Here is an 11,126-nt window from a genome sequence, read left to right as displayed (position 1 = left end):
TGGGGATGAATCCTCTGTAAATGCCATTGGCATTGGAACAGTAATCCTACAAGCAACTGTTGGCAAAAAGAACTACAATATTGCACTGTCAAATGTCTTACTTGTGCCAAACTTCACTTTAGCACTCGTCTCTGTCCACAAATTGTCCAAAACGGGGTTATCAACACTTTTTCCAGCAGGGTCAAATGCTTGTGAAGTTCGGAAAAAGGAGGAACTTATCCTCACTGTGTTACACAAGCGAGGACTTTATCACATCCAAGCAAAACTCGAAATCAACCTGGAGTCAGCTTTTGCAGCAGTAGATGTAAATTTATTGCACAGGAGAATGGGACACATTGGAATGGACCGCTTGCAATGAATGGTTACAAAAAGACAGCTCCAGGACATAGACACCCTTACCGGAACCCCGGAGTTTTGTGAACCTTGTGCTTTAGGAAAGATGAAGAAATTACCTTTCAAGTCCACTGGAGGAAACCAAGCCAAGCATCCCATACAAATTGTGCACACAGATGTTGGAGGACCAATCAAACCAACTTCCAGGGAGGGTTTTCGGTACTGGATTATCATTGTAGATGATTTCTCCAAATTTCCATGGATATATTTCCTAAAACATACAAGTGAAGCACTGGAACGATACAAGCAATGGAAAGAAGATGTCCAAACATTCTTCTGGACTCATTTGGGAGAAGAAAACTTCACTCCACTATACACAGAATTCCTCCGGAGCGATGGGGGAGGAGAATATACTGGCAATGCATTCAAAAATCAACTCCGAGGAGATGGTGTCATCCAAGAAACTACAGCTGCAGATACTCCGGAACAAAATGGCATTGCAGAACGCATGAATCAGACATTGGCTACATTAGCAACCACTATGCTCTATGATTCCAAGCTCCCAAAATCATTTTGGGTAGATGCCATGCAAACAGCTGCATATATCACAGCACGCAGCCCAGCATCAGGACTCCATGGAAAGACCCCATATGAAATACTGTTTAAAAGGAGAGTTGATCCAACTTTGTTTTGCCCTTTCGGATGCCAAACATATGCCTTGATTCCGAAAGACAAAAGGCAAGGGAAGTTTTACTCCAAGGGGCGCAAAGCCATAATGATTGGCTACACACATGGAAAGCAAGCCTACAAACTCCTAGACACTGAAAAATGGACTGTGTTTTCCAGTCGGCATGTCATATTCAATGAATCCGGAAAGGTACAAAAGGATGACACTGCTCCCTGGAACACAGACACTAGCACAGATCAGTGGGAGGGACTCATTCCAGAGAATGCTCACTATCCAGACCAAAAAACATTGGAGGAGGATGATCCTGACCCTTGGATCCGAGATCCAAATGAATTGCAAATGGAACCACATCTCCAAGGAGATGTTCCACAAGCAATGGAACCATATCAGCATGAAGATGTTCCGAAAGCAGTGGGGCAATACCTCCGTGGAGACGTTCCGAGAGCAGTGGGAGCACCTGATCAGCTAAGACACCCTCCACAACAGTCTCTACAACCAAGACCTGAACACTGGCCATCTTCAGAACTGAAAGCCAAAGTAGAGTTACAGTCAGTGGGAGGACAGCCCCTCAACATACAGCCAGCTGATGTGGAAAAAGTCCGAATACAGCTAGACAGCCTGTCCATTGGATCAGCTTCTGGAAGGCATACAACACCTCGAAGGAGTCATCCAACACCTCTGAGGAGTGATCCAACACCTTCAGGAGTGAGTGGGGCAATAAATACACAAATGTGTCTACTCCCTGGAGTACCTGCACAAGTTCCTAAAAGAGCAGTTGTGCCTGCTGAAGTCCTAGGAGTACGCAGAAGCAGTCGCCAGACCCGTCCTGCAGACAAAAACCGAGATTATCAAAGGACTCTAGATGAGGAACAGTCTCGAAAAGAGCAGCATAACAACTCCATGGAGAAACCTAACACTCCTGAGGTTCATGAAGAAACATCTGATACAGAGGAGACATTCTTTGCTGGAATAGCAAGTACCGGTCCATCTAACACAGACCTTCCAAGGACACTAAAGGAAGCCTTATCACATCCGGATGGAGAATTATGGAAGTCTGCCTTGGAGGAGGAACTCCTCAGTCTCAATACTAATGCAGTATATGACACTGTTCTACTTCTGAAGGGAGTAAAACCCATCACATCAAAACCTGTGTTCCGGATCAAGTTTCATCAAAACGGAAACATTGAGAGATACAAACTCCGGATTGTTGCACGAGGTTTTACTCAAAGGGAGGGGATTGATTACCAGGAGATTTTTGCTCCGGTTGCAAACTTAGAGTCAATCCGAATTATTCTAGCCCTGGCAGCAAAGTACGACCTAGAACTTGATCAAATGGACGTATCCACAGCTTATCTGGAGAACTTGAAGAAGAACTGTACATGCTTCCTCCAGGGTGTGTTCCTATCCAACCTGGATACTGCTGAAGATTGAAGAAATCCATCTACAGGTTAAAACAAGCTGGTCGTACATGGAACAAAACTTTTGATCGCAAGCTCCAGGAGCTTGGTTTCACAAGACTAAATGCAGAAATATGTCTCTATGTATTCCAGGACAACAAACAAATATGCTTTGTTGTTGTCTATGTAGATGACCTCCTCCTAGGAGCTTCATCCCGAAAATTCATGGATATCACAAAAGCCAAACTCGAATCCATATTCAAAATGCAGGACCTTGGAGAAGCAAAATACATCCTCAGAATAGAAATCCAACGTGATCGTTCAAACAAAACAATATCCCTGTTACAATTAACATACCAGCACCTACTTATGCTTCACTTTTGTACTTCTACTTTTATTTTCCAAGTCACATGACCAGTCATGTGACACATCACCTGACCAGTGTCTAGACTCATTATGTGACCGGTCACATGCTAGACATTGGACTTTGAACTTTATTTACAACTGTACAGTACCTCATGTATTTTAGTATATATACAAGAGCAATACATGGGGAAGGACTCAGCGAGTCCTCCTGTTGTCTAGCACAACTAACTCACTGCAGCCTAGGGGGTAACCACTCCCCATCATCTTCTTTATAGTGTGTTCCTGTGTGCGCCAGAGTAAATAACTCTTGGTTGTTACAATCCCTATTGCAACGCCAATACATTGACACAGTCCTGGAGCGTACTGGAATGAAAAACTGCAAACCAGTATGGACACCAATGGCCCATGGATCAAAACTCCTTGCAAATGCTCCAGGGGAAGATATTGTGCAACACGAGATGCATATTGAAGGGCGTCAAGTGTCATACCTCTCAATTGTAGGCTCCCTCATGTATGCCATGCTCGGAACCCGCCCAGGCATTGCCTACGTTGTTGGAATACTAAGCAGGCATAGCTCAGCTCCAAGGAGCCATCACTGGGAAGCTGCAAAATGTGTCCTCCGATATCTGAAAGCAACCAGGGACATGGAACCACGATATGATGGCACAGATGTCTCCATGGACATGGATTTCTATGGATATTCAGATGCAGATTGGTCTGGAGACCCAGACACGTCTCGATCAACATCAGGGTTTGTCTTTATCACCATCCGAGGAGCAATCTCCTGGACAAGCAAAAGACAAAGCATGGTAGCTTTATCCTCCACGGAGTCAGAGTACATTGGATTGAGCAATGCTGGACAACACCTTGTATGGCTTCGGACATTTTTTGAAGAAATTGGACATGCTCAAAATGGACCTACAACATTGCACTGTGACAATCAAGCAGCTATCATTCTTACACGAGATCCACAGTTCCGTGCTCGCACAAAACACATTCAACGGAAATATCATTTTATCCAAGATGACTTAGTATCAAAGGGAGAGGCAGTAATCAGATATGTTCCTACAGGAGATATGGTTGCAGACATTCTCACTAAACCCCTCACTCATGAAAAACACTGGAAATTCTCTAAAGCTATGGGACTACGGTTGCACTCGAGTGGGAGTGACAAAACCGGATAAACCCGGTCTCTGCCAAAGCAGCCATTGTTCTCCATGGAGCATAGCCACCACTCCATGGAGTAACCATTGTACTCCTAGGAGTCATTATACTGTAGCGAGTAGCACCTCCGACTATAAGTAGTAGGGGGTTTAGTATAGGAATACCTCAGTCGTTTCTATAGCCTCTCGGGCAGCGGCTGAGGTATGTTACATTACATTTATTAGAGATCACCTTAAACTAACATCTATTGTAGTTTCACTTAGTTTTATTAAATTTAACTGACTCTTCTGCAGGTCTGCAGGAACTTGTGGACTAGAAATGGGGCTCAAGATCATCCCACTAGACACAAGGTGGACTTCAACATCTTCTACAAGGACCTCCTGGAGGATTTGCAACGGGTAAGGTTGTTTCTCATATTCTCTGTATATTTGCTAACCCTTATTTTAGAAATATGCTTCAGATGCTGCTATTATGGTGAGTACCACAATATTTTATTGGTCTGCTAGTACTAATATTATACTATTTTGATTCTAGAAACTCAATGCAAAGGCATAATCATTTTGGTTCAGCAAATATCATTGTATTCCGTTTTCATTTGTTTTTGATGCTTCCCAATAAATCAATAGCTTTCGCTTTCAATTGTTTTGAGTCTGAATGGTCCTGAAATCAAAGAAAGACAATGATTCAAAACAATATATTTAGTGTAAATATTCTACAATAGCTGACAATAATATTTCAAGGATTGAAAGGGTCATTCTGGTATTTAGATAGATACAGAATGATATATTCGGTGACAATCATTTTCTATCGGCCTAAATATTGTCGTTTCCGACTGGGGTTGAGGCTGTTGTGGATGTTTGACTTACTAAGCTGTCGGTTAAAGCAACTATCTGTTCGATTCTGTTAACATGTCTGTAACTTCTTGATACTATTACTTAGACATCAACTTGAATGCAGTCGTAACTTGAAATGAATCCATTCCCTGAATGTCTTTGGTTGCTCAGAATCAGAGTCGGGGACTGGCGCGCTTGGAGCGCCGCTGCGATATTGTAACGCAGGGCTAACCCCACGCTCTTGCGAGGGACAACTTGAATAACTCGCGCCTGAGCAGACAGTGCGGCTGAATCCGGTCGGCAGTCAGATCCCTACTTACCATTCTACCAAATGGTGCGCGATTCCGAGTACCATACTTGCAGACCTGCAGGCCAACAAGGGAAAGCCAATTAATGAATTATGTTCTATCATGTTGGGATTCCCCTTCCAAGGTGCCGTACACGCGAGGACCTTCATGATGACGTTTTCGACGTCAACGCAAAATCTTTAATTCATTGCCATTGTGCCTACTATTTACATTAACCACCAATCAACCATGCGTTTCCATCTTCCAAGTCCCGCTCTCATATCTCTCCATAATCTTCGCATATGTTTTACTTTGAGCATTTCTCCGCCTTTCTCATCTTTAGCTCAATTTGACGGTCCCCGACGGTCGGGCGGCCCGCTAGGATCGAGCTCGAAGCTCCTTCGTGGTACCGCAGAATCACCTGCTCATGCTGGAACCCCTGGAGTACGGCCGCGTACCTTGCTTCAGAATAGCCACGTCCATATATTAAGTCGTGATAGAGTCAGACAAAGTTGCTGTGAGCAAATCATGTTTTTGCGTGTTCTCACTGTACTATTTCTCTGGGTGTTATCCACCGTGACCAACGTACCAGTATATGCATATGTCGACAGCACAACACTTTCCAATATCAACTCTGAACCTCTTTTTCGCAGGAACTCCACAGGTTTAACGGATGCAGTAACTTGGGACCCTTATTCACTTTCGATCCTCTCCCAGCGCACGTTCATTCTGTCAGCAGAGATACATCCCTGGCGTGTGCCCAATCCCAACCTCTGGGCAGACTTGTTTCAGAAGATCAAAGCCAATGGTTTCAATACCGTATCATTCTATGTGCATTGGGCTCTTCATTACCCCACACCCGATACTGGAGGTGGAAAGGGTGACTGGGAACAGGGTACATATAGGGACGTGCAGATGTTCATTGACGAGGCAAAAAAAGCGGGCTTGTGGATGATTGCTCGGTGCGTGTATACTGAGAGGCTATTCACTATGCATCACTGCTTATCGAGTCGCATAGACCTGGACCATATATCAGTATGTCTGTTTGTGGAGCCCGATATATGCATGCATAAACAGACTAAGCATCTTGAACAGACGGCGAAACGACTGGAGGCGGTTTTCCAGGTTGGGCTGGGAACATTGCCGGCTCTTTGAGGGACAATAATCCAAACTATACGCAAGGTAAAAAAAATTTTATATAATTCCCATACGTGTTTTTCACCGGTAAAACTAGCCTGGACACCGTATCTGAATTCAATTGCCAAGATCATCGCACGGAATCAGATCACGGAAGGCGGGCCAAGTGCGTCTCACGTTGAATAATCAGTCTTATAGCTGCTCACCTATGAAATTTAATTCAATTTTGAACTCATTTAAAACTGATACATATCCATTTTGCGCTGCATATAGTCATACTCGTTCAAGCCGAGAATGAGTACAGTGTTGGTCCGAACAATGATCCTTACATGCAGGCCATCATTGACACATATCGAGGCAATGGAATTACAATCCGTGTGTACTTTTTCTTTTGCGTCATAGGCTGTTTTCATCTTTGATCTGTGTCTTTTCTTCGCTCATTTTTAACGCGAAATTATTTCAGCTATCACATTCAACGATCAACACGGCGGTGCAGCGGGAAATTTCAGCCCGGATGAACCTGGAACGCACGTTAACATCTATTGGTACGTGCTTCTTTTATTGTGAATCTGGTCTAAAAGTAACCTGGTGCGTTGCTGTATACCACAAATATCTTGTGTTCCTATTCACATCGTGCTTTCAACATCAACTATCTTGCTTACCTCCAAATATCTACATACAGCGGTGATTCTTACCCTCAGGGTCAGAACAGTTGGTCTGAAGTACAGACAGTATACTATTCAGACCATGAGGCGGTTGCGTGGAGCAATCCTTTGTGTCTTTCTGAGGTAATTGTTTTCTTCTTTACCTATATAAATACATATCTGATAATATACCTCTCATCGTCATCCTACCATATCTTCGTGCTGTTCACCTTTTGTTATATCCTTCCACTACATACTCAGTTTGGTGGTGGATACATCGTAGGCTGGGGCCAAGTCGCGCGAGGAGGAACAGGCTATGAGAAGTACTGTAAGTCGCTCCCGTCTTTCTCTCTCATTGTCATTATAATATTCCTTCTCATAGCGATGGATTTGACGAACGCCGCATATGGTATTTTATATTCCTGTACGGGGCAAGTAAAAACTAACAAAATACTCACTCGTAGAGGACGTGTTCTACAAAGACACATAGTACGTTTCTTTCTCTGATGTTATATCAACAACAATAAAGGCTAATATATTCTCGCTGTGGTTTTCGAATGCTAGCGCACAGACTGCTACTATTCTTAGTGAGTTTTTTTTTCTTTTCCTTTACTTTTACATTTAAACTAATTGGTCTACTTATGCAGGTATATATAGTATATCCTGATTCTTTTATTTTATCTTCTCGTCGACTGATTTTGTGTCTCATGTAGTACTCTTTGGTGGTACGAACTGGGGTCAAACGGCCGAGCCAACAGTATATACAAGTTATGACTATGGAGCTGGTAAGTTTTCTGTATTCGAAAGTATTAGATACAGTGCGACGAGTTTCGGTCCTAGGTATCAACGAAAACCGTGTCGCAGGGCCAAAGATGAATGAGATGAGGTTACAAGGTGATTGATCCTTCCGTCTTGACTTTTCTTCACAGATACTGAGACCTTATGTAATGTAGGACTCTTCCTCCGTGTTTCGAGGGACCTCCTTAGTTCTACTCTCATTGCAAACGGAACAAACTTCACATCTTCGTCGTCTGTGCATACAGCTGAACTGAGGAACCTCGACTCGGGGGCAGCATTTTATATCATAAGGCAGAATGACACGATGTGGGTTATTATTTACTATTTTTGATATGCGGTCAGTATCTCCGAGTTACATCTCGGAAACCAGTTGGAGCGTAAAGTCGATCTGACGAGCCGCTTTTCGCGTCCTGAACCTCTTCGGGTTTATTACTAATGATCTACCTTTGTTCCACAGACCAACTACCTTAACTACGACCAAGCTGAACGTTACTACTTCTTCCGGCTCACTCACCATTCCAGTGCAAGGAAACCTTGTCCTCGATGGTCATGAGAGTAAAGTCTTGGCTATTGATTACGTTTTTGGGATTTCTGGGACGAGAATCTTATATTCCACCACAGAGTACGTTCTTTCCTGTCTTTTTAGGCTGATGGTGTCTAATTATGGCTTGTTTAAAGAATCATGACATGGACGACGTAAGTGACCTGTGTAAAGAAAACCTGACCACATTTCATCTTTGTCTGTGCTTTAGTATCGACAACACAGATTATATCATATTATACTCCATGTCCGGTCAAACCGGTGAAACTGCCTTCCGTTTCGCTTCTGAGCCAGATGTAAATATCATCAACACATCCGACACGCATATCTCGACCAGCTACACCGATGGAACGCTCACGCTTAACTACAACCTGGTAGCTTCAATGCCAGTTGCAGTCGTTGGTATTGGCGAAGATGTCAAGTTGCTAATCATGGACAAGGCAAGTGCGGCGCAATGGCACGCGCCACTCATTGAAGGCAGCGGGGCATTTAGCAACTACTTTGGTGTTGGGACAAATGAGACGTGAGTATCTAACTTGATGGGACATTGTAGAATATGTACGCACTGATGATGTAGAGTGCTCGTTGGTGGGCCATACCTCGTGAGGAGTGCAGAGTTGTCAAGACATACTCTTTCATTGGTTCGTTTTCTTTTCGTATATGCTCTTCGAAGTACTGAACTCAGATACCCATTCAGCAAGGTGATTTGAATGGTACTACCATTGTCGAAATTTTCTGTCCTTCTGCGGTGTCGCAAATACGTTGGAACAACCAAATTGTTGACGTGACACGTACAACATATGGGTCCTATCAAGCAAAAATAGAAGGCGCTCAACCTGTTACACTACCTGAATTTGGTGAATGGAAGGTTAGCGGAAGGTGTGTTTTACCCCCTTTTTATATTCTGCTTGTATAATGCTAACCTTGACCAAGTTTACCTGAAATATCCCCCGACTTTGATGACTCCAGCTTCGTAACGGCGGACTTGACTACTACCAATGTTCGTTTCGTGACCTGTCTGAATAGCTTTAGCTCTGAAGTTTCTGTTTCCTTAGTACACTAATCTCCCCCCTCTAGCTGGTGAATATGTACTATACTCGCAGCAATACGGGTAGGCTTTCGGATATTCTTCTGCTTTCTAAAATATATTCATGCGATATTTAGGTTCTATGGCGGCAACCTGATCTTCCGTGGCCATTTTACTGCCACAGGACAAGAAACGGCTTTCAATTTAACTGTTCAGGGTGGTTATGCTTTCGGGTACTCAGCGTTCATCAATGGGGTCTTCCTTGGCTCGAACCAAGGAAATTTGACGATCAGCCAAACCACAGATATATGGCAGATACCTAACGATGTCCTCCGCATAGGCGATGATAACGTCCTCGTCGTTATACAAGGTATTTTTTCCGACGCATGTTGTAATAACCATCGCTCACTGAGTGTTGTTGACAGACCATATGGGGTACGTTGTTCTTTGTAGACTAATCTAATTGATCGGTGTCTCATGCTTGTTCACTTCGTAGCATTGTAGAAACTAGCAGTGAGTCCTTTTCGATCATCACCTTGGTCTCTTGTTGACTTTAGAGTGCAGCCAATTCAGGAAAGGAACCTCGGGGTATTAGAGGTTATGCTATCATCGGTGGAAACAGTACTTTCAAGTACTGGAAATTACAGGGCAACTATGTAGGCCTGCTCTTTTCTAATTACATTTGGACCCTTGATTTCATCACGCTATGTAGGGTGGGGCTGCAGATGCACCAGATACATTCCGCGGTTACCTTAATGAAGGTGGATTGTATGCCGAAAGAATTGGCGCCCATTTGCCTGGCTATCCTGATGAATCGTGGCAAACTGGTACACCCCTTTCAGGAGGAGGCGTGAAGAGTGCCGGCATCAATTTCTATCGGACTACGTTTAGTTTGGTTCGTGCATAGCCATTTGTTGCATTGATTTGGGCTAATAATTATGTTTATATTATAGCCCTTACCCATGGACGTGGACGTCCCTGTCCGTTTATCTATCACTCCAAGTGACATCACTTCAAATTTCCGTGCGCAAATTTACCTGAACGGTTGGCAACTTGGGAAATACGTGAACAATCTTGGGCAAGTTACCCATCTGAAGAATGACGTTTCGCACAGGACGCTTACTTTGGTTGTTTTTTTGTTTTCCTAGTCCTCAAACTGTATTCGTGTTACCTGCGGGGTGAGTTATTCTACGTTAAGAAAAGGGTTCTTGAATCATATTTGTGTGCCATCTTGCAGTCTACTTCAAAGGGAGTCGCCGAACAAGCTCGCTCTTTCACTGTGGTCCCTCGACAAAAATGGATCCTCGATCGCAGGAATAGGTTTGATTTTGGATGGTACTTTCACTACAGCACTACAAATCTCAGATTATGTTTCTGCGCCCGATTACGCCCAGCAGGAACATCTACGCCCTCAAGGCGAATACGTTCAACCGATGTAGTGAAGGGTATCTGCAGTGTATGCAGTACGACACGTCTATAGTTGCCATGTTCAGTTCACATATCAACTTGAATTACACCGACTATCAGATCGTCTCTGTAGTAATACACATTGACATTTAGAAATATATGTATGAAATATATGTACAAAGGCTTGTACTGGATGGTGTTTGCTACACATCAGTGTGCGAAGTAGGAAAATAGTGGGCTCACAATATTGTTCTACCAATGCTTTGCATCTATAGGTAACTTAATCTTGCAATCATTAAACTGAAGGGCTTTGTTGTGCTTCGCTGAATGAGCATATCACTGATATATGATTTACCTAACCCCAACTCGTGGAACAGGACGTTGTAACTGACGCCTTGAAGAGTTCTTGTTCAGGACCAAATCATAAGGAAACACCAACTATCTGTCCTGTCGCATCATCTGTAGTATAGCATTCGCCTTCGAGAAATCACGCCTGAACAATTG

At 43.5% G+C, this 11,126-nt stretch overlaps 1 protein-coding gene across 1 annotated transcript; it reads left to right on the top strand.

Annotated features, from left to right (window-relative positions):
• Nucleotides 1-5,596: 5,596 nt before the first annotated feature.
• Nucleotides 5,597-11,040, top strand: SERLADRAFT_416987 (glycoside hydrolase family 35 protein; the record flags this gene model as incomplete). The annotated part of the gene is made up of 28 exons (XM_007321042.1): nucleotides 5,597-6,030; nucleotides 6,087-6,103; nucleotides 6,164-6,250; nucleotides 6,303-6,371; nucleotides 6,479-6,580; nucleotides 6,669-6,750; nucleotides 6,888-6,993; nucleotides 7,111-7,177; nucleotides 7,232-7,338; nucleotides 7,379-7,436; nucleotides 7,563-7,634; nucleotides 7,690-7,743; nucleotides 7,803-7,953; nucleotides 8,105-8,269; nucleotides 8,326-8,343; nucleotides 8,400-8,711; nucleotides 8,766-8,829; nucleotides 8,874-9,067; nucleotides 9,122-9,188; nucleotides 9,244-9,299; nucleotides 9,353-9,585; nucleotides 9,641-9,650; nucleotides 9,712-9,728; nucleotides 9,780-9,871; nucleotides 9,928-10,110; nucleotides 10,169-10,297; nucleotides 10,364-10,393; nucleotides 10,453-11,040. The coding sequence occupies 28 exons, from the start codon at nucleotides 5,597-5,599 to the stop codon at nucleotides 10,693-10,695; spliced, it is 3,219 nt and encodes a 1,072-aa protein (XP_007321104.1).
• Nucleotides 11,041-11,126: the final 86 nt, after the last annotated feature.

Source organism: Serpula lacrymans (assembly GCF_000218685.1).
Source record: "Serpula lacrymans var. lacrymans S7.9 unplaced genomic scaffold SERLAscaffold_10, whole genome shotgun sequence".
NCBI lineage: Eukaryota > Fungi > Basidiomycota > Agaricomycetes > Boletales > Serpulaceae > Serpula > Serpula lacrymans.
The sequence above is the reverse complement of the archived record's forward strand: the minus strand, read 5'-3'. Positions and strand labels throughout refer to the sequence as shown.